At 43.6% G+C, this 24,940-nt stretch overlaps 1 protein-coding gene across 1 annotated transcript in view; it reads left to right on the top strand.

Annotated features, from left to right (window-relative positions):
- The window catches only part of LOC120945719, a 630,725-nt gene that overhangs the window by 27,829 nt on the left and 577,956 nt on the right, over nt 1-24,940 (top strand). Inside the window, exon 2 of the mRNA XM_040360081.1 lies at nt 19,699-19,817. Coding sequence (XP_040216015.1) covers nt 19,699-19,817 — 119 coding nt within the window. The remainder of the gene's footprint in view (nt 1-19,698; nt 19,818-24,940) is intronic.

Consider the following 24,940-nt stretch of genomic DNA (forward strand, 5'->3'; position numbering starts at 1 on the left):
TGAATTTGTAAGCAGGGAATTAATTGGCATAAATCTATTCTCTATAAGGATTTTTTTTTTTTTTTTTTGTAAAGCACATCAGATGGTTTAGTTATTTAAAAGCCCCTTATTTATATAAAAGTAAAAAGCTTTGACATAAGATGAGCAACGAATCCACAAATTAATGTGTATAGATAACTGTGAATTGCATGTGTCCATAAAGCAAAAGGCTGGATGGGTGCTGGCTCCATTGAGTTGCCACAATTCAAGGATTCATACACACAACAAATGATGAGAGGGCTTCTAGTCACAGCAAGTTTAAATATTCCAAAAGTAGGATGCAATGCAGAAGTCAGGTAATTGGCCATACGATCTGATAGATGGGCAGCCACCGTATGATCATTTTATCTGAAGTGCCGCTGGGACCTGAAGTTTTGAGATTTTTTTTTCTCATATCCTCTCAAAGCACCATAAATATAGCGTGTACGAGTCTTTCCTCTTCCCAATATCGGATATCTGATGAAATCTAATGTGTGGATTTTTGACCGATGGTGTTCTATACAGACGATCAGATTTTTCTATCGTGTTTTTTATCCATAGGAAAATTTTAAAGCATTTTCGATTTTTTTTTTTTTTTTTTTCCACCGATTGGAAATCAAACTGATGGTGCCCACACACGATCGGTTTGTCCGATGAAAACAGTCCATCGGTCTGTTCATCGGACAAACCAATCATGTGTACAGGGCTTTACTGTCCTGTTTTTCACATCTTAGGAAAATCATCCACCAGTATGTAGAAGAGGCAGAATAGAAAATAAAGACCACAACCCAACATGAAACGAAGGCCCAAGCAATTATTGCAATTTATTTCTTTTTTTATTATTCTTGTATAAAAAAAAAAGTGATTCCCCCCCTGCAGATTTTGTAAGTTTTCCCACTTACAAAGAAATGAATGGTCTATAATTTTTATCATGGGTGTATTTTAATTGATTGAGAATATCAACCAAAAATCCAGAAAACGCCTAAAACTAATGCTGTAATCTAAATTGCCGTTCAGAGAGTAATGAGTATTTAATCCCCCAAGCAAAACATGACTTTGTACTTGGTGGAGAATCCCTTATTGGCGGGTAAGATGTTTCTTGTAGTTGGTTAAGAGGTTTGCACGCATTTCAGGAGGGATTTTAGTCCACTCTTCTTTACAGATCTTCTCTAAATCCTTAAGGTTTCTTTGCTCTCTTTTGAAATTTTGAGTCTCAGCTCCCTCCACAAATTTTCTATATGATGAAGGTCTGGAGACTGGCTAGGCCACTCCATGACCTTAATGTACTGCTTCTTGAGCAACTTCTTTGTTGCATTGGTATGTTTTGGGTCATTGTCATGCTGCAAGACCCATCCACCACCCATCTTGAGTGCTCTGGGAAGAAGGTTCCCGTCCAAAATTTTACATGGCCTGTTCATTGGGCTCTCGATGCCGAAAAGTCGGTCTGTACCTTTTTAGCAGAGAACTGCCCCAAAGCATGTTTCCACCTCTGTGCTTGACTGTAGGGATGGTGTTCTTTGGGTCATGGTCAGCATTTTAATTTGGCTCACGAAGCCCCCTAGGGTTAAACTTGAGCAACTGCAGTGTCCGAAGGAGGCCGGTGGATTGGCATTGCCCAATCCCTGGCTCTACTATTTGGCCTCTCAGGTGCAGCACATTGCGAAGGTGGTGGGCCCTCAACAGGATCTGCAGCTGAATCTGAGGGATTCCTCAGTTCGGTTGCTCAGATTCACGACTGGGGGGGGGGGAGGTGATGGAGGGACTGGAGGCCTTGCAGTATGCGAAATCTAACAAACGGTTCCCCACATATAAGGTTAGGATGCTGCAGGGGGTGACAGGGTTTACTAAATACAGCCCCATATGGGATAACTTGTACTACAGGGAAATGGCTAAACTACCGTACGGTCTGAAGTGGAAACAGTATGGGGTATCCCTCCTATCACACATAGTTGGAGCAGGCCGGTTGAGGTCCTTCACTGAGCTCAGGGCAGACTTTCAACTTCCAGCGTCCATGCATTTTTATTACCTACAACTCAAACACGCATTTGATGCTCAGAGGGAGGCTGATATATGGTCCATGGACTCGGCACCAGTCTTTAACTTCCTGTCCGAGGTGTCCACCTACAAGGGGTTCATTTCCAGTTGCTATGCTATGTTGTTAAACCTCTTCCTACCGGGTACCCCTCTTAAGGCGGTGGTTCGGTGGGAACGGGATGTGGGAGGAGGCCTTGCAGGCAGTCCCCACGTGCTCCCTGAATGTGGCACACAGACTGTCGCAACTCTACATCCTCTTACGGGTCCACTATACACCAGCCAGGCTAGCACGAATGGGACTGGGGGTAGACCCCTGCTGCACGAGGTGCTGCAGGGACCATGGTGATCTCCTCCACCTTCTGTGGCGATGCCCAAAGCTCCATCTGTACTGGACAGGGGTGGTTGACACTATTAACGGGGCCTTCCAGATACAAGTTCCCTTGGAACCCAAGGTTTGCCTGCTGGGGATTACTGAGGGCCTCCTAGTGTAGGATATCCCTAGACAGGCTATAGGCAGGGCCCTGTTCCAGGCTCGCTTAATGATACTGAGACACTGGAAGGACACTGAACCACCTACAGTGCAGGAATGGATTAAGCAGATGGGGGTTACTTTGAGGCTGGAGAAGGTGGTGTATCAGAGAAGAGGGACCAGCGGTAAATATGAAAAGCTATGGGCCCAGTGGCTAGATGTTCCAGGGCTTGGCCCGATAGATCTTGTGTAAGACAGGTTATTCTAGATCTGCGACCGACTGGTACCTGGATACTTGTACATGCCCATGGGGTGGGGGATGGGTGTAGGGGACTTTACAATAATGAGTGGCTTTTTTTGAAGTGTATGTCATGCTATACTCTCCCTTGTGTTTTCAATTATGACTATGCTCTGGAGTTTTGTAAGCTGTTTTTTACATTTGCTCAATAAAAACCTTTCTTTGAGAAAAAAAAAGGATACATGCAGGAGGCATTTATATCCTTATAAATCAGCACTATGGCAGTAGTTTAACCACTTCCCGCCCGGCCTATGGCCGATTTACGTCCGGGAAGTGGTTATGAAATCCTGACAGGACGTTCTAGAACGTCCTGCAGGATTTCATGCCGCGCGCGCCCGTGGGGGCGCGCATCGCGGCGATCGGTGATGCGGGGTGTCAGTCTGACACCCTGCATCTCCGATCTCGGTAAAGAGCCTCCGGCGGAGACTCTTTACCACGTGATCAGCCGTGTCCAACCACGGCTGATCACGATGTAAACAGGAAGAGCCGCCGATGGCTCTTCCTCACTCGCGTCTGACAGACGCGAGTAGAGGATAGCCGATCGGCGGCTCTCCTGACAGGGGGGGTTAGCGCTGATTGTTTATCAGCGCAGCCCCCCCTCGGATCGCCACATGGACCACCAGGGATGCCCACCCTGGAGCACCAGGGTGGGCAAAAAAAAAAAAAAAAGCCAAAAAAAAAAAAAAAGTCTAAAAAAAAAGCCAAAAAAAAACATAAAGAAAAAAGATGCCAGTCAGTGCCCACAAATGGGCACTGACTGGCAACAATCAGTGCTGCCACCCCAGTGTCCATCAGCGCCACCCCAGTGTCCATCAGCGCCACCCCAGTGTCCATCAGTGCCACCCCACAGTGCCCATCCATGCCCAGTGCCCACCTAGCAGTGCCCATCTGTGCCACCCATAAGTATCCATCAGTGCCGCCCATGAGTGCCCATCTGTGCCGCCCATGAGTGCCCATCTGTGCCGCCCATGAGTGCCCATCAGTGCCGCCCATGAGTGCCCATCAGTGCCGCCTATGTGTGCCCATCAGTGCCGCCTATGTGTGCCCATCAGTGCCGCCTATGTGTGCCCATCAGTGTCGCATACCAGCGCCGCCAATCAGTGCCACCTCATCTGTGCCCGTCAGTACTACCTCATCGATGTCCATCAGTGCCATCTCATCGGTGCCCATTAGTGCCGCCATATCAGTGCCCGTAATTGAAAGAGAAAACTTATTTACAAAAAAATTAACAGAAAAAAATAAAAACGTAATTTTCTTTCCAAATTTTCAGCCTTTTTTTAGTTGTTGCGCAAAAAAAAAAAAATCGCAGAGGTGATCAAATACCACCAAAAGAAAGCTCTATTTGTGGGGAAAAAAGGACGCCAATTTTGTTTGGGTACAGTGTAGCATGACCGCGCAATTGCCATTCAAAGTGCGACAGTGCTGAAAGCTGAAAATTGGCTTGGGCGGGAAGCTGCGTAAGTACCTGGTATGGAAGTGGTTAAAAAGGACGAGAGTGGTTGCAGATGACGCTCTCCTATTTGTAACTTCCCCCCGCCTAACCATCCCAAGTCTACTACGAATTCTCGATAAATTTGCTAAACTCTCAGGTCTAGAAGTTAATCAATCTAAATCGCGGGCTCTCAATGTGTCTCTCCCTAATTAAGAGGTTACTCATCTCCAAGAACATTTCCCATTCACCTGGTCCACTGTCTCCCTGCCATATTTAGGCATAAAACTGACGGGCGACCCAGCTTCCCTTTTTCGGTCCAATTACCTCCCCATGTTGGCACAGTTATCATCTTTACTAGACTCTTGGAAACCCTTGTGTGTGTCCTGGATGGGCAGAGTTGCTGCTGTTAAGATGTCCCTGCTCCCTAAATTACTTTATCTTTATAGAGTCCTCCCGATAGCAGTCCCATCGTATTATCATAGAGTTATTCAATCCCGAGTCTTCCGATATATTTGGGGCCCTACTAAACCTAGGGTTTCCAGATCCATTCTTCTCCGCAACAGACTTGGCGTGGGACTTGGGATTCCCAATTTTCTTCGTTATTATCAGGCTTCCCAGCTATCCCAAATCACTTTGCTTCATGCGTCCACTGAAATCCCTATATGGGTCGGCTTGGAAGCCATTGATATTTCTCCCCTATTGGTCCACAATTTGCTATGGTTACCGTCATCGGTCCGCACCTTCATTACGAACCCGGTTACGCGTCATTCGCTCAGACTTTGGGACTCTTTACGTTCCCCGTTCCATTTAGTCTCCGTCCATGCCCCCTTACTCTCGTTCTTTGGCCACCCACTTTTTTATCCCGCTTTCGTAGAACCGGAGTCCTTCCGGTTTTGGTCTCAAGCGGGGCTATGTCGGATAAGCGATATAGTGAATAAAACCACCTTGAAAACTTTCTCAGAGCTCCAGACCCAAGTTAAGTTACCTTCTGTCGAATACTTTCGCTACCTCCAAATATCCCACTTCATCCGCACAGTGGTGGGCGCTTGTTCCTCATTCGACAGCATGTCCTTCTATGAAAATATATGTAACTCAGATCCACATGCTCTCGGCATTATTTCACGAATCTATAGCCATCTCACGACCCCACCCTCTGAACTCCCCCTGTATGCTGCACAGTGGTCCAAGGACCTACAAATAGCTTTGGAACCAGAGGACTGGAAAAATATCTGGGCCCGCACTAAGTCCTCCTCTCAAAATGTGGTGGCCTTGGAAGCCAACTATAAAGTCCTCATGCGATGGTACCTGGTCCCGGCCAGGATAGCTAAATTCTCATCTTTGTACTCTCCAGTCTGTTTCCGGGGTTGTGGAGAGAGAGAGAGAGGTACCCATGAGCATATCTGGTGGTCATGCCCCATTGTACAACAGTTCTGGAAACTGATATTCCGTATGGCCTCTACCCTCTTACACGACACCCTTCACCCTGACCCAGCTTTGGCCCTATTGAATCATATTAATGGTGATTATACCAGAGCCCAAATTCGCCTCCTATTACAACTGACCACAGCTGCTAAACAATAGCCAAGGCCTGGAAAACCTCCAAACTACAGGTTGCCGAAGTTAAACACAGAGTGACCCAAGCAATGATCCACAGCAAGACTGAAGCAATTGTTCTAGACCGAATTCCACAGCATGATAAAATATGGTCTCCATGGATGGAATTTTTTCTCCCTCCTGACTTCGTAGCCACCTTCCCTATCCCATGATTGTTGTGATGTTCTTATGATTTGACACATATGGCCCATTGGGGGCACACCCGTCCGCGCTGACACTCTCTTTCTTTTTCTTCTTTACTTTTTCCTCCTTTCTCCTTCTTTCCTTCCATCTCCCATTACTACGTCTCCCCTTCCCTGCCCTGGTCCCCTAGGGCTCCTCCCCCCTTATGTTGAAACTTATAGTCTAATACACTTGGGTGATATGGCTACCCGTGACCCCCCATTAGCCTTCAGTTTTCCATCCTTAAATGTGCTGAGTACGGATTATTGTTCTATGCCACCTTATGGAATAGAAACGTGTGTTTTACATTCCTAGGTTTATTTGTCTTTATCCCCCATGTTCCCACATAACCCTAGTATAATACCTTCTCACTATGTTGCACTTATTCCCCTGTTGAGTAATCCTGGAAGGTCCTACCAGTATTGTATGTACACATTAATATTATTATATACCATTGTATCTCCGTAATTGTTTTATGCGGAAAAGTTTACTTTTCTTTCTACTCTGTACTCTTTATTTTTACAATAAAAAATTTGAACAGAAAAAGGACGAGAGTGGGTTTACATCCACTTTAAGGAAGAAAAATGCTGACTATGACCTTAAGAACCCCATCCCTACAGTCAAGCACAGAGGTGGATACTTTATGCTTTGGGGCTGTATCTCTGCTAAAGGTACAGACCGACTTTGCCGCATGGAGAGGCCAGTGGGATGGGGTCATGTATTCTTACATGTATTCATGTAAATTCTTGGCTGAGAACCTTCTTCTCTCAGCCAGAACACTGAAAATCGGTCTTACAGCATGACCTTGACCAAAAACATACTGCCAAGGCAACAAAGGAGTGGCTCAAGACAAAGCACATTAAGGTCATGGAGTGGCCTTAATCCTATAGAAAATGTATGGAGGGAGCTGAAAGTTACCAAGCAAATGCTAAGCAACCTTTAGGATTTAGAGATCTGCAAAAAGTCGACTAAAAACAGTCCGAGATGTGCACAAATCTGGTAACCAACTACAAGAAATTTCTTTCCTCTGTGCTTTGCCAACAAGGGTTTCTCCACCAAGTACAAGTCATATTTTGGGGATCAATTACAATTGCAACAGCCATGACACTATAGAGTTTCAGGAGATGACAAAATTATATATATATATATATATATATATATATTTTTTTTTTTTTTTTTGTTTTTTACTGAAAAAAATAAATAAAATCCCTATCTTAGAAAAAAAAGATATGTAACATAATGGAAAAGACAATGTGTATTAAAAGAACAAATGTCCAGATTAAATAGCTCGCGACATCAGCAGCAATGATCCAATTTTGTGACCTTGAGGACAAATTCAGATCTGCGTCGAGATGGCTGCATTGACTGTCAGCTACATTTACATTATAAAATGTCTTTTTATGCATAAAGAAACTAAAATGTGCACTATAATAGCAGATAGTCTATTTCTTTACTGACAAGATGAATAAATCAGACAACATTTACTTTGAGTTTGTATTTTGATACACTTGGATATTTTTACATGTAACATGCATATTATAAATGAATGTCTGTCTTTATGTTTCCCCCCAGGAATACAATATGTGAGGCTGATTTAAGAGCGCACCCTTTCCAATTGTGTTTTCGGATTTCATCTGATGCTCCTTCTATTCCACACAGTTGATTTAGATCTTTTATTTCAAACCGTTCTTTTTTTTTTTTTCCCATCACTATTTCATCTTTCTTTCCCTTCAATATATTATCTAGATTTGACATCTAACTGAACAATCTATGAAGTCATAAAGAGGAGTGCCAAAAGGTAGATCTAAACGCTGATTGCATAGTCCTTATGCATATTGAAAATTCAGTCTTCTTCATTTTAGTAGCTCCCCTGGGTTGGGAAAAGTGTTGTGTGTTTTTTCTTTTTGTTTTTGCTTTATTATACTAGTTATCCTGTCAATGGCAGTAAATTGCTGGTGCGGCTACTCACCTGCTTCTATGGCATGCCTCACTAGGTGGGTGAAATCCTGCAGTGAAGGAACAAGGATGGAGCAGTAAGTGCTCTTCTCATATCTATCTTGTTGCTACAGATGACACATTTTATTGTGATGTGGAACTTTTTCAGTGTCTATGTGGTGGAGTGTGGTTTTTGTGTGGTTTGTAGGTGTTTTTTTTTTTTTTTTTTGTTTGTTTTTGTTTTTATCTGCCACTTGTATTTGCAAGTGTTTTCTGAATCCTGCAAGTCACAGGCCGAAATTGAATTTTTGTTCATGAGTTCCACTTTTGGACCAAACATGACTTTAGGGTCTGACCACTCTATACATAGAAATGTCTGGCCATAGCTCTTGGGGCACAGCTTGTACTGCCTCTCAGGAAAAATCACTATGCTACCTATAAAGGTCACTGGGTTCTAAGGTTGGTTCCGGCTTCTGTACTTTGAGTCACTGACCGTGAAAAAACATGCATCTAATGTCAAAAAGCCTGGATCCTTGCAGGGTCTTGCGTTGGTGAAGTTTTTGGACTTTGTGTGTGTGTGTGAGTTTTTTTGTTTTCAGAAGGTTAATTGGCAGGTTTCACTACCTCTCAGTATAGGTTTCCTTTTAAATGTTCTGGTATCCTGAGTGAATCTTACTTGGGTAGTTTTGCTCTTATTCTTAAAAAAAAAATAATAATCAATAAAACAAGATACTTTGTGAGTGTGAGTTTTTTTTTTTTTTCTCTGACTGAGACTAATAATGCAGATATTAACCACTTCCCAACCTCCCCATAACCAATTTACTGCTACAGGGCGTACACGCTGCGCAGTATCGTGTGTGTGTGTGTGTGATATCCTGCACTTCCGGGTTCAGACCCCTTTTACACTGAGCCGTCCATAGCGTCAGCGATAAAACGCCGCTATTTTTATCGCCGACACTATTGGCGGATTTGCGTCGCATTTCGCCCGCAACCGGGGCGCATTTACCCTCCCCCGCTAGCGGCCAAGAAAGGGTTAAACCGGGTATAGCCGTGCTGTCCCATTGATTTCAATGGACAACAGCTGTGGAGGAGCGGTATACACACCACTCCAAAGATGTGGCTAGCAGGACTTTTTTTTTTTTACCATCCTGCTAGCCGCAACCGTGCTATCCACTGGCACCCGTTGATCTTGGGTAGACTGCCATTCTGTCAGTGTACCAATGTAAACAAGGCAGATCGCCATTCTGTCAGTACAGAGGACATGGGTAGAAGTAAGGTGAGAGGCTTGTGAGCGTATAGGTGTCACCACAACGGGAAGGAAAAGGCACCAGTCACTCATTGCACTTTATTTATCAGACCCCCCAATTCTGTCATTTGGTGATGTATGTATGTGTATATGTAGCGCCCCCCCTTTTTAGTTAGTGGGGCGTTACGCTAAAGTTAGTAGGGAGTGGGAGATTTAAGTTGCGCCCACTCACAAATTGTTTAGTTTGTGCTGTTGCCAGTTTGGTACTGCCTCGTGGGTCAGTCTGCGTGCCAGGGGTGTGTTATCACCCCTGGGCGACAGTTGGCGCTAGAGGGGTTCTGACGGACCTATCTTTCCTCAGCAGCCAATCAAAGGGGTTTTCCCTCTCCGGGCATTCTGGCGGGGGGGTATATCTGTGGCGACCGCCATGAGCTGTTCTGTTCTACGCAGGGCCCGAGTCCCAGGTGCAGCATCCACCGTCGGGGTGCGTGCATCCATGGGCCCCGCCATCGAGGCCTGCTTGGCCGAAGCTACGCACCAAGCAAAATCTCACCTTGATACTGAGAGGGACCCCAGCAGCTCACTGGGTCCCAAGCTGGGAGCTGTACGATGGGGGGTCTGCTCGGGAGAACCTAGATACAGAGGTTGTCTGCGAGGTCTGGACGTGTCATCGGGGATCTGGTCACCACGCCACATGACGGGTACATTTCAGCTGTCTATTGGTGACCATGAATTGGACTTACTGGGAGGATTCGCTAGTCCTACCATTTAACCATATTTAAATATATACCAGGCCTGTGCAGGGGCCCTGTTTTCCTCCCAGCAACTTTATTTGCAAGTGACCTTCTGGCTGCCAGGCTCAAGTTAATCACCTGTCCAGGGGCACTTTACCTACTCCGGGAGTGGCGACGTTTGAACGGTCTATGCTGAGAGCAGGCTTGCTCTCCATGTTCTTGATATCCAAGGCCTGATACTGCAGTTCTTTTTCCTCTGCTCATCAAGCCTTTTCATACCGTGTGCCATGTTGATGTTGGCTATGTTGGCCTTGGAATAAAGCATTCGAAACTCGCACTGTTGTCTGAATACCTGCTCCCTATCCACACTCACAAGTTGTACCCCTAGACAAGAGAACTTGGTAACTTAATACGCCGATCCCCAGATTATCCAGCGGCTCCTTTGGGGGTGAGCTATATATAATATATTTTCCTTAATTTGTTATTTACCACTGCACGTTTTTATGATGTTGGCATTTTTTTTTTTTGGTTAACTATAGCACTTGGGAATTTTATTGTGGGAAGCTTGTATCCTGTATTTGCATTTGTTTATACTCATTTATCATATCACAGTACTTGATTTTATCATTTGATCGCGCAGCACCATCCTTACACTATGTTCACCTCATTAGCTACGGATCAGCTTACCGGCATCTGCAGCAGTCGGCACTTTTCCATTTAAAGTGATAGCGCGGGAGAATTATCTTTTACATCCATTCAGTTGACAAGACCCGCAAAAACACATAGGTGTGAACCTAGCATAATGTAACATGTCTTTACTTCTACTCCATGCTAAAATCACAAACTGAGGCTGGGTTTACAATATTGCCAATTGGATGCGGGTTTCACTGCATTCAATTTGTATGTCGGATTGTGACCGGCTCTCTTTGGAGCCGATTTAACACATCTTCGGAACGTCTTCTGGTCCCCTTCCCCTTTTTTTTTTTTTTTTTTTTTTTTTATAGGTTAAAATTCGGACCTGGAATGGTGAACGGGGACGCACTGGACTCCTGCAATGAGACAATCATTGCGGCAGTGTGAACCCAGCCTAAAAGTATATTTTTATTATAATGGAACTAGAACCATAGAGGGAGAGAGGGGTCCAAATTGAACGACCCATAGTGCTTCAGACAAAATTTTATGAAGATGGTAGTTAGTAAAAAATGTGGTCGTGTACTAGTAAGGCTGTTAATGGGCTCTTTTTTTATCTATGCGCTTTACAGATATTGTACATTAACATCATTCCTTCTACTCCTCAAAGACATTTACAATCTAAGGTCACATGCAAACATACAGATACTGGGGCTAATTTGGACAAGAGCCAGTTAATCTACCAGCATGTCTTTTTGGAGTGTAGGAAGAAATCCGAGTACCCAGAGGAATCCCACACAAGCACAGGAAGAACTTAAAAACCCCATGCACGTAGTGTCATGGTTTGCATTCAATACCTAATATATAACGTAGACACAAAAGCTGCATGGAAATGTGAAGCAAGTCTAAGCTCCCCTTACCATAAATAAAAAATATGGTCTTGAGGGTAGAACTTAATTTTTGTGGGAGAATTTGTGCCGTCAGTTGTGCTTTGTTTTTCAGATGATGGGTCCACCAAGAGGGTCAATGAGAGACTGCATGCAGTTATGTGTTTTATCTGTTTCACATTAGTCTATTTTCCTGCAGAATTTTTTTTTTTTCAAATAGGATTCCAAAGCTTTCTTCTCTGGGTGGTTTACATTCATACAATGCAGGTCAGTGTGCCTTTTTTAAAGGGAAACTATAGGGGCCTCCCAACACGTACTCATCCGCGTTACCTTGCATGCTGTCCACCTGGGTGAGCCTTGACTCTTTTGATAGTTTAACTATTTTAGCCAGCCAGGAACATGCATAATTGCTGTTGCAATGCCTTTACTTTCTGTCTTTGAGATTAAACAAGTCAAAAATCTGTACCCTAGCCTCTTGTTTTGGGGACCACTATCAAGTTTTGGATATCTCGTCACTTCATCTTGGGGACAATGGGCATCAAGAACAAGTATAGAGGATAGGTTTTACCTTGCAGGGACATGGCACGTAAAAAATACATACAATTCAATAAGGGCACCACACCTTCCATGAGCCTAAGGTATTTAACCACTTCCCAACTCTGTTGGGATTCCCAGCTCTGAATCCTGTCCCTGTTTCTGAGGGGAGCCCTTGTTTGTGTGTCTTACTGCTAAATGGCACCCCTGTGCACTGTAACCATTTCATCTGAATCTAGCTCCCCATTTTTTTCTTGTATTTAGCAAAAAAATGTAAAATTTAAATAAAGGGCTGTGACTCTTACCTATCAAAAATAAACACATTTTGAATACAAATATACTTTTACAAATTGGTATCCCTTTAAATTAAAAGCTATTAAAGGGAACTTTAGAATGTTTCTACATATGTCAGATTGGGTAAAAAGGTTGGCTGAAGCCCCATTTCACTTAAAAAAAGAAATAAGAAAATAAAAAGGATGCTAACCACAACTCTTCTCACTATACAACCACTTGTATGAATAATAATTAAATAATGAACATTATTTTCCACATTGGGGCCCCCCATGTGCCCACAGCTGCATGGACTGGAGGTCTGTTAATTTGTGACAGCTGTCTTGTGGGTTTGGGCCAACTGGGTTCTGCCCAAACCTTGGCTCATCGCTAACTGGGAGGAATCTCTTTTTATGGATGGTGATCACTAGAACAGATGTCTTTCTGGAAGATGAGATAAATGGAAGGTGAATCTTCCAGTTGGGACACAGACTACAGTAATCAGACAGGGTGTCGCGTACATGCTTGTAGAGCCTGACGTGAAGAGGAAGGCCTCTTTTACAGCTTTAGCTGGTAGTGAGACAGTCGCCGCGAGAGTGCAGTGAGGTATGAGTGCCTGTAAGGTGTCCAGTGGACTGAGCAGGTAGGTAGCTGATGCTTCACCAGGAGTGGACCAGCTGACCATGACATTGGATGGCAACATCCCCTTCCTCCCACAGCGCTGTCGGCTTCCCTCCTCTCCTTTCCCACTGGCTGTTGCTGCGGAGATGTTTTAGGATGAGTGGGTGAAGGGTACGGTAAATATGTAATTTACCGGCACCTTCCCTTTCTGATGGAACATTGTGAGTTATTGGTAATACGTGTTTTGAGCTTTGGGCTGTCCACCCTAATGCAATAGGCTGCGCACACCTATGACTGGCCACTAGTGCAAAGCAGACTGTTGGACACTTGGCTGGCAGATGACTGACAGACCAGGTAAGTAGCGTGCTAGCCCGGAGATATGGAATGGACCAGGCAAGACTGGATGCAAGGTCAGACAGGCTCTGTCGGTAACAGCAGGTCAGCTTAGGCATAGACGGTAGACAGAATGGTCGGAACACAGGCCGAGGTCTGCATCGGAGAAGCAGAGGTCAGGGTAGGAAGCATTGAAGTGTGGTCAAGACAAGCCGTGTCATATACAGACTTTAAGCACAGTAAATGGTAAAGCATACACAGGTAACCCTGTAGATCAGACAGCAACTGACCAGTGCAGCTGCTCAACCTAAATGGCCCATTTAGTGTCACTATTGGCAGCGGGTGCGTGCGCGCCTGGGCATGCACGTGTGCAACCATACAAGCACTTCATATGCACAAAGGGTAGAACTTCCTTAAGTTTAAACCCTTTCCCAGTTTTTTTAAAGGGGGAGGGACATTTAGCTAGGGATAATTTTTAGAGCAACATGCAAGGCAAAGCAACAGGTTTTCTTTAATCCTTCCATTCTCTGCAGAACATATTGCTTTTTCTCCACCACTCATCCATTTAACTTTAAAGCAGAAAGGCAATATCTACTACTTATTGGGATGGGGGAGAATGGAACTCGCCCATGGGGTTGTGTTGGACCAATCAATGCAGACACATAAAGTTCCTAGCCCTTTGTAAACCTGACCATACACGGTTTGTGTAAAGCTAGCAGGACAGGGGGGGGAAATATTCTTACATCCACAAGGTGGATGGAGGACAACCCTACTCCACTCTGGGATATTGTATTCTGACAGAGTATAGGGGACTTGTGATTGGGCAGATGTTACCAGAATGTACCAGTCCTGCCCCACTTCTTCAATACAGCACCCACAGGCCTGTCTTGTTGCCACCATCTAGGACACATTTTTCTTGGCCACAGAGCCTCGCTCATATGTTTCCTTTAACACTTTGAAATAAAGGAATGTCCACACTCGGATGTATTTTTAGCACTTTACTACAACTTCATGTTTGTTCCCTAACACGTCACATTCACCATACAACCAGAACCTTCAGCACAGAACACCATTAGCCTGAATAGACATTATGAAAAAGTTTTTCCAGAGCGGAGCACAGCTCACATATTTAAGCCATCTTCCCCCTCTACTTTTTTACTAGGAAGCTTCACTAAATTGGGGCCACTTTTTTTTATTTTTATTTTTTCTTGTAAACCAAGTCCTTAGCCTTAGGCTATCCATGACTCATAGGACACACAGATGAGGCTCAGCTCCTTAAAACTGGTATAACAATCTCCCAAATGTCTCATCCATAGCTTTGTTCAGCTGAACACGCTCATAGATGACGCCTATTACCAGGGTTAAACCACTACTGATATGGGGACTTTGTCCATCCCCCCCCCCCCCCAAGGCCATAAGCACCCTATTACTGGACCTGCAGAAGAAGGTCAGGAGTAGATGGGCGTATCCACCTAGTCTCCAAGTGACCTATACCACCTCTCTGTATGTGTATGGCCAGCTAAAGCTATGACTCAAGTAAACATGTATGCTACTGCTGGTAAACGGACGTTTAGGAGCAGTTAGGCTTCTTTGGGTTCAGATGCATTTGAAACGCCAAATGCTTGTAAATGCAGTAACTCGCATTTAGCAGCGTTTTGTTTGCAGGCGGTTTCGACTTTAACCAGTACCTTACCGAGCCATAGTAATATGATGTCGGCAGGAACTGTCTCTCCTTCAGAGTGGACATCATATGACGTCCTTTGGATGTGGTATATATTGTGTCACCGGCGCTCATCTATAGTTTAAAAATAGTGATCTGCTGCAGTTTCAGTGAATACCTCTAAAAAAGTGAAAAAATTATATAATGTTTTTTATATGTATATACATATAATACTGCGCTGATCCTGTGCAAAAGATATTATATATATATATAATATATATATATATATATATATATATATATATATATATATATATATATATATATATATATATATATATATATATATATATATATATATATATATATATATATATATATATACACATGCAGCTTTTAAATCTATAAATCAATAAATAAATAACCAATCAAATATATAGTGCCAAAGTAACAGTCCAAAAATAAATAAATGCAAATTCCAGTAGGGATCCCATAAGAGGATCAATCAAATATTCGTGAATTTTCACCCGTTGTGTCACCACCACCTCTTTATATAATATGTGCTCACCAGACCAAGATGTAGTTAATCTCTAGCAATATCAACCGGGGGTATTTCTCCTCGATCCACAGCAATCCTGCTGTTTTTCCTTCCCAAATAGGTTTCAGACCAAGGTGTAGTAAATGCCTTATAACGGTATCGGCCTTCTGCTGCTTTCCTTCCCCAAAAATAAAAATCTGACTTATCGAATGTACTACACCATATCAGGCTTTTTATTTTTGGGGAAGGAAAGCGGCAAAAGGCCGATACCTTTTTTATAAGGCATTTACTACACCTTGGTCTGAAACCTATTTGGTGACACAACGGGTGAAAAGTCACGAATATTTGACCTTCTTATGGGATCCCTACTGGAATTTGCATTTATTTTTGGACTGTTCCTTTGGCACTATATATTTTTTGATTGATAATTTTTGGGTTGGATCACTTTTTGCTTGAGCAAATTGGTTATTTATTGATTTATATATTTAAAAGCTGCAGGTGTATTATATCATATATATATATATATATATATATATTTTGCACAGGATCAGCGCAATATATATATATATATATATATATATATATATATATATATATATATATATATATATATATATATATATATATATACACATTTTGCATATAAAAAAACATTTTTATAATATGAAGTCCTTTGCATCGCGGCAGCTAGGGGCGCGTGTGGTGCGTGTGCCCGTGGCATCGCTTGCGATGTCCGCCGGGCACCCGCGATTGCCGGCAAAAAAAACGCACAGATCCACCTCCTGTCAGAGATGAGGAGACGGATGTGTGTTCCCAGTACATAGGAACACAGGTCGGTCTCCTCCCCTTGTGAGTCCCCCTACCCCTACAGTTAGAATCACTCCTAGGGAACATGTTAACCCCTTCAGCGCCCCCTAGTGTTAACCCCTTCCCTGCCAGTCACATTTACACAGTAATCAGTGCAGTGTTATAGCACTAATTGCTGTATAAATGTGAATGGTGTCAAACGTGTTCGATATGTCTGCCGTAATGTCACGGTCACAATAAAAATCGCAGATCGCCACCAGGAAAAAATTAAATTAAAAAAATGCCATACATTTATCCCCTATTTTGTAGACGCTATAACTTTTGTGCAAACCAATCAATATACACATATTGCGATTTTATTTATTTTTTTAAACGTGGCAAAACTGACGTTTTTAGACACCGGTTAAACGTCCTGTGTACATGAAGCCTTAGGCGTTTGTTTTGAAGCACTTTTTTTTAAATTGCCAAAAACGAAAAACACCTGTAAACGAAACGCTTTTGGCTCTTGAAATGCTAAACTCAGCATCTGAACTTCTTTTTCTTTTTTTTCTCTTTTCTTTTTCCAAAACTATCGTGTACTAATGAAATTGCACAAGATAGGTCTGAGTTTCTGTTGGGTTGTCTTGTCATTTTTGTTTCTTATTCACTGACTCTACAGACCTCACTTACTCTATTCAAAATGATAAAAAAAAAAGGTTTTGCCTATAGTTCTACTTAAAGCGGTGGTTCACCCTCCATAACAACTTTTTAGCATAAAATTCGGCATAGTAGCGCGAGCTACAGTATGCCTGTCTTTATTTTTTTATCCCCGTACTCACTGTGCAATCGTAGATACAAGATTACGACTCCCCGCGGGGAATGGGCGTTCCCATGGAGAGGGAAGGTGATTGACGGCCGGCTCTGGCACGTCGCGCTCCCCGAAGACAGCCGGAACAGGTCTCGGCTCTTCACGGCGCTATACGGCGCCTGCGCACAGACTATGCGCAGGCGCCGTGAAGCGCCAAGTCCTATTTCGGCTATTTCCGGAGAAGCGTGACGTGCCAGAGCCGGCCGTCAATCACCTTCTCTCTCCATAGAAACGCCCATTCCCTGCTGGGAGTCGTAATCTTGTATCTACGAGTGCACAGTGAGTACGGGGATAAAAAAATAAAGACAGGCATACTGTAGCTCGCGCTTCTATGCCTCATGTTATGCTAGAGGGAAACATTTTATTTATTATTTTTTTTTTTATTAATAGGGTGAACCCCCGCTTTAAGTGTGTCTTTGGTCAAAACTTAAAGTGGTAAAAGTATAAGCCCCCTAAGGCCTCATGCATACTGGACGTTTTTACAGCTACTGTTTTTGGCTTGGGGGGGACTCTAAAAAATGCTGAGAATCGCGGCTATTCTGCGTTTATCATCGTTTTTGAGCCATAAGCTTTTGTGGGAGTATAATCCTTGATTAAAAAAAACGCTGAAACTCATTCTACAGCGAACGCTACTGGCGCTTTTTTTTTTTTTATAATGTCCAGTGTGCATGAGGCCTGATACTTACCTGAGCCCCATCTTGATTCAACAATGTTGCACAAGAGCCTTGGCTGTCCAGGACTCTCCTGATTTGGCTGAGAGACATCAGTGAGCCAATAAGGAGAAAGGGGACAGGGCCGAGCCATGGCTCAGTGTCTGAATGGCTACACAGGGCACAGGCTTGGCTTGAGTGCCCCAATAGCAAGCTGCTTGCTGTGGGTGGGCATGAGGGAGGGAACAGAAGTGCAGACGAGGGACCAGAGAAGAGGAGGTAATTATAACATTTTGTGAGTGTTTTTTCTTTTTTAAATAACAGACTTTAAGATCGCTTTAAAATCATATTTGTTTCCACATTGTATTTCAATTGTTTCAAGCCATTATTTTGCAGAGCCTGCCTTCTGTACTACATAGGCGCTGAGAGGAGGAGTTTCAGGAAGTGGAGTCAGTACAGAAATCTAGTGGCGGATTTTTGACCCTACCCTGTATATAGGTCAGCATTACAGATAGGTGTGTGTGTGTGTGTGTGTGTGTGTGTGTGTGTGTGTGTGTGTTTTTTTTATATATATATATATATAACGCACAAATTTTGTTCTAAAAAATTTCTGTATTTTGGTATATAGCACTCGCTCCCCCCCCCCCCGGATCACAGCTCTGACAGGAATTCCCCCCTCTGCGTGACTGGGGAGTTGTGCTGTCAGAGCCCCCAGTCACGCAGAGGGGGGAATTCCTGTCAGAGCCGTGATCCGGGGGAGGGGGGGGCGAATGCTATATACCAAAATACCCCCCTTCTGCTGCTGGTGGCTCTGACAACACTCCCACGTCCCCAGCATGGGGCTCACAGCTCCTGCCACTGAAAGCACACACTGCACTTACCAGGCTTTGGCTCTCCTCTTGCTGTGTCTCCTACAGTGCAGGTGGCGGCGGAGGAGTCCGCTCCTAATGCTTTCTCCGCTCTGTGTCCCCCCTTCCGCCAAAGAACTGGGCATCCAATAGGATCTCCCTGTGCTTTGGCCAATCCAGAAATGGGCCTCACTGACCTGCCTTCTGATTGGCGGGGAGGCACTGTAGCATGAAAATGGCAAAAATGTATTCCCTTATGTGAAGTCTACTAGAGCCTCTGGCTCTAATCGGCTGCCTCAAAAAAAACACCCGCGCCATAGGAGTCCAAGAGTCTGGTGTCCTGAAAGGGGGCCGGGGCATGGATAGCGAGGCGGTCGCAGGGACAAGCGGGAGGTGCCCATGTGCCCACAATGCACGGGCCGCCACTGCAGGAATTGCTGCTAGCAGGCAGAAATGTACCATGAGATATGTAGTTTTAGAAATAGAATTTAAACCGCAGAAGTGAAGTTGTAAAGCATGTAGGGAATCCAGGAAGTTGTAGAAAGAGGTAGTCAGTCAGCAAATAGACAGCCCTTTTTCAAGTTGGGTTTTTGTATAGCATTTTCAAAAATCCTTATTGGTGGTTTTGTTTTTACAATGCTGATGTTATAAAATGAAAGTGTATGCAGTGACTATTGCTTTTAATAGGTAACTATAGTGCTGTTAATCAAAGCATTGACTTGGGCAAATGACTACACAACACAAAATTTTGTTTCAAGCATTTCTACACGTTGTGCTTTTTAGTGATTTTTCAGCATTATGTTGAATTTTTATAAAGGATTAGCAAGTCTGAAAAGCTTTCTTACTGTATGTGGAAATACTGAGAGAATTTTGTTTTTATGAGATTAAAACCATATTTTTCTACCAGATTGTTTCACCTACCCTTTTATAAACACATTTGTGTACACTGGCTTGCTCCGCCGTGGCTATTTAATACAAGTAGATCAGAACTTGACTCTGTATGTTTTTCATTCCAGTTTGTGGCATTTCTCAATTTGAGAAAATAACTTTTTAATTACTTTTAACAAGGACCAAATGGTTAATCTGTAATCAGACACAGATGAGATTATTTTCTCCTTTTCTTTTAACTAGAAAAAGAATGTTTTATCTGTCGTGAAGCAGAGAAGAAAGGCCAAAAGGAATTGCACAACTACTGTGATTGCATAGATTTAGTGGCACATCACCAGTGTTTGCTGACATGGATACAAAAGGTAAGGAATCTCCAATACATTGTATATAAATATGAGAATAAAAGTAATGATCTGCAGTTTCAGTCCTTGTGGTGGCTGTCTGTATTGGTGGCTGCATTGGGGGGTGTGTGTGTGTGTGTGTGTGTGTGTGTGTGTGTGTGTGTGTGTGTGTGTGTCTATAATGTGATGCCGCGTACACACCATCACTTTATGTGATAAAAAAAAGCGACGTTTTTAAAAACGTCACTTTAATTGACCGTGTGTGGGGGAAAACGTCGTTTTATGTCTTGTAAAAAACGACCAAAAAAAATTAAAGCATGCTTCAATTTTATGTGTCGTTTTTCAAAACGTCGTTTTTTACTTCACAGAAATTGACCGTGTGTAGCAAAAAACGTTGTTTAAAAAGACGTTTTTACACCCACGCATGCCCAGAAGCTACTTATGAAGCGAGCTTCAATGGTAAAACGTGGTGGAACGTAACCTCACTTTGCTAGAACATTGTGAGAAAAACGATGGTGTGTAGGCAACTTCGTCTTTGAAAATTGAAGTTTCAAAAACGTCGTTTTTTACTTCACAGAAAATTTCGTTTTTTTTCATCACATAAAGTGATGGTGTGTATGCGGCATAAGTGTTTATCAACGGGAAACCTGAGCATGGGACAATGCACAGAATTGCCTTGATGAATCATTGGCCACCCTTCATGTTACAATCTCTCCGCCACCAACCCCCCCCCAATTGTGTCAGTCTCCTCCTCTCATTAGAGACCTCACTATAGTTGAGAGCCACCCCCATGACAGAGTTGCCCCATCCTGGAGTTTTTGCACCACATCAGTTCCCTCCATCACAACAGTGATGGAGTGGCAGAGGGTGGAAGGTGAAGCAGGTCTGGAGGAAGTGGACCTCTTTTAAAAGCCTGCAAACCACCTGCCCTGGATCAGTGCCATGCATTGTCATGGTGCGGCCGGCCTCCAGCATAATAACAATGAATGTTGCTTGGGCATCATGGCCCTAGAACATTTTGGCTGTTAGGTGTACCAGACCAGTTGTACCATGGCAACTCATAACGCTAAATTAAGTATGGGTTTGTATCTTCACAGGGTGGTACTGTGGATACAAAAGTTAGTAAAACAAATTCCACTTCCTTTAAACTCATTATTCTAATCCAGGGCAAACTGTGTCCCCTGCTCATGGCACCCCCATTGAGAAACCCTGTTCTACAACATATAGGGGGTTATTTACGAAAGGCAAATCCACTTTGCACTACAAGTGCACTTGGAATTGCAGTCACTGTAGATCTTCGGGGGAAGATCTGAAATGAAGGGAAAGCTTGAAAGTCCCCCTCAGATCTACAGGGAGGAGGGAGTAGCAATTGGGAACTCCCAGAAGAGAATATACTATGATGTTCAAGAACTCCCAGAAGAGAATATACTATGATGTTCAAGAAGAGAGGAGGCTATGACTTCAGGAAGAAGACAAATTTTGTTAGCAACTTCAAAAGCACATTACAAGTGAATAAAAAGTTTCTGTGCTTTTAACTGCAATTATTTAAGTTGATGACAGGGTCTCTGTAAGTCGGGACTGGAAAAGTTTCACCCAGGACTAGGAAGTGGCACTATGCAGCCTACCTGAGAAGGCCCCACCTGTTTGTACCCTTTTTCTACAATGTTTTTGCATTGGGGGGCTTTGGTGAATTATCAGGGGTCTCAATTTTGACACGTAGAAAGGGACTTGGGACTGAGATTTCCCCATCACCTTTTCTCTGCAGCCTCAGCTCACTGGACAGTGAATGAATGGGAAATGCTTGGTGCTGGGCAGCTTACTGGTCATTTTACAAACTGACGCATAGTAAATGGTTTACTAAGCTTCAGTTGTGAATTAACACAGTGAGTAGTTCTGATCACTCAACTGTCTTCTTTCAGAAAATGAAGGGTCCAGGTAATGGCAAATTTACCAGCCCCTTCTCCAGTCTTCATCCTAAAATATCCGCCATAGCAGCTGGCAGGAGAGGAGGTAAGCCAATAGTGCTGTGGGGGGAGAAGGGGGACACAGGGAGCACATGGGAGGCCAGGCAACAGAAAGGACAAACTGGAACAGGAGGGGCTGCATTTACTGATATGGACCCTGCATTCCTCCTGCAACCGCTAAATACCAGTAGGAGGGAGAGGAGGAGAAGCGGCATTCAGCATGGAGGGGGGGGGGGAGGGATCGGTACCTGCAAATGCGATTGATGGGAAGGATGCTATCAATGGTTTCAGAAAGTTTAGTTCTGCTTTTACATCTCTCTAGAATTCCAGTGGACAAGATAGGCACTGACATTGGAATTTTAACTGGCATTGGGAGAGGGCACTTTGTGGTGCCAATTTGGACACACATTAGGGCCAGGTACAGTCTTTGGTCTATGTAGGTATGAATTTATTTATTAAAATGAATGCCGGTACTTCACTTTGGTGTTTACACATTTTGTAATATTTGACAGGTTCCCTGAAATTTGACACCTTCTATGAATCTTATCCTTTACCGATTTATCTCCAAAGAATGTCCCCCCCCTGAATAGAACTGTGCCCAGTGTTTGGGCAATTCTTTGCTGTGTAACCTCTCATTGAGATTACACACCACCCCTTTTTAAATTTACTAATGAACAAATGCAATATTTGTATATTTTCATGTTTGACTGCAGTGTATCATTGATACATGAATGTTATGTGGATGTACCGTGTACTAGAGCAGTGGTCATCAACCCTGCCCTACAGGGCCCACTAACAGGCCAGGTTTTATGTATTACCTTGGGGAGATGCAGACTAGAATACTGCAATCACTGAGCAGCAAATGATATCACCTATGATGTATTTCAGTTATCTTGCAAACCTGGCCTGTTAGTGGGCCCTGTAGGGCAGGGTTGATGACCACTGTACTAGAGCACCAAGGATATTTGAATTGCATGTACATTTTTGCAGTACTTTGTGACCCATTGTGATGGTAAATTGTAACAAGAAGCCTTTCAACAAGAGCCATTAAAGGGGTTGTAAACCCTCCTTCCTTTTTGTAATTTTTATAAAGTAAAATAAATGCCTATACTTCCCTAAAATCTTTGCACAGAGCAGCCCCAATCCTTTTCTTCTGGTGCGCCCTCATGGCCTCTTCCTCAGGTTTCCCCACGGAAATCCACTTTCCATGGGGGCACCCATGTGGGCTCGCTCCCGAGTCCCACTGCTGCATGCATTGACACAGACAGCGGGATTCATCCCCGCCCACTGCTCCCCTGTCACTGGATTTGATTGGCAGCAGCGGGAGCCAATGCCTCCTGCTGCAATCAATCTGTCCATTGAGCGGTTGGAGCTGTTGTGCTTGTGAACACCTTTGGATTGGCTTGGGCTCAGATAAGAAAAAAAGGGGGTCTGGGGGAGCTGCAGCACAGGTTTTTCGCCTTAATGCATAGACTGCATTAAAGGAGTTGTAAAGGGAAAACCTTTTTTCACCTTAATGCGATTTATGCATTAAGGTGAAAAAACATCTAATGATGCAGGCCCCCCCAAACCCCAGTTTTACTTAAATTCACCACCCGAAATTCCCGCGCTCGGTCTCGAGATTGGCTAGAGCAGATGGATTGAGAGCAGCGCAGCCATTGGCTGGCGCTGCTGTCAATCACATCCAGTGACGCGGCGCGCTGAGGGGCGGGGCAGAGTGATACAGCGAGCGGCTATGGGCGGGGCAGAGTGCGGGCGTGCTCCTGTGATACAGCGAGTGGCCATAGCCACTCGCTGTATCACAGGAGCGCGCCCGCAAGGACTCATCACCATGTGAGCTCTCTTGCACGAATGTGATGAGTTCTTGCGGGGAGGACCATCAAGGGAAGTCTTGCTTTCTGGGAGCTGCCTCCCCAGAAGTATTAAACATAATTGAAGCTCTCCTTTTTATCTTGCTACACTTGCAAGTCTAAAAATTCAGAGTGCCTATTTGTATATGTTGTTTTGTATCTGCAATCAATTTGAGATTCTCTTCAGACAAGAGTATCTCTCTATTCAGACTAGCTCCTTTCAGGCATCTGCTCTAGCATTGTTTCCAGAGCCCTCAGCACAGCACATTATGAGGCCTGACTCAAATGCCGCGTACACACGATCGGAAATTCTGACAAGACGGAATGTTGGCTCAAACTTGTGTTGCATACACACGGCTACACAAATCTTGACGGAAATTCCGACCGTCAAGAACGTGGTGACATACAAAACGTACCACAAGCCGAGATCAATAAAGTTCAATAAGCAGTTTCGGCTATTCTGCTTGATTCTGAGCATGCGTGTTTTTGCGCGTCGGAATTGCATACAGACGCGTGGATTTTCCTATAGGAACTTTTTCCGTCGGAAAAATGGAGAACCTGCTCTCAATCTTTTGTTGTCGGGAAATTCCGGCAGCAAAAGTCCGATGGAGCATACAAACGGTCGGAAATTCGATCGTGTGTATGTGGCAAAACGGTTATCTTCACACCTCCCCAAACCATTTTATGATTATTGCTAGTCAGGGTTTGGGTGTGTCAGATAAATATTCATGAACCATTGATTACTGGAACCTCGTTCATACAACAGGCTAAAGTAATCAACCCACCAGACTTGGAGGAAAACTTGCAGAACCAAGAAAAGATAAATATTAGCTTAGGCTGGTTACAGCCGAACGGTAAACCTGGACATACATGCTTCAAATGTCTCTCATTCACCCCCATAGATTCTTCTATCCATTTCTCTAAGCAGCATGGATAGAGGAATATCAGCCGCTGACTTGGTAGCCATTGCATTAATAATGCTGTAATCTATGTTTAGGCCAAACTGCTCCAGATAAACAAGCAAGCTTTTTGCTCCACTAAGCATAAGTAGTTATTTAAATGAGTGTCAATCATGACAAAAACTTTGATTTCTGTATGTTTTGTGGCCAACACAGTGAAATGATTGTTTACGTCTTGCAGTATAACTTTATGCAGCTTTATGTAAAAATGAAAACACAAATGGCATGCACATCAAAGGAGGAGATCTTATGCAAATAAAGAATTCAGCACATGTTGTCTCCAGCTGTTTTACTGCATAGGTATTCCAGTAATCTACCCCCTTTTTAGTTATTGATCTTTCATCTAAAGTAGAAATTACTGTTTTTGAAAT

This window comes from Rana temporaria, chromosome 7 (assembly GCF_905171775.1).
Source record: "Rana temporaria chromosome 7, aRanTem1.1, whole genome shotgun sequence".
NCBI lineage: Eukaryota > Metazoa > Chordata > Amphibia > Anura > Ranidae > Rana > Rana temporaria.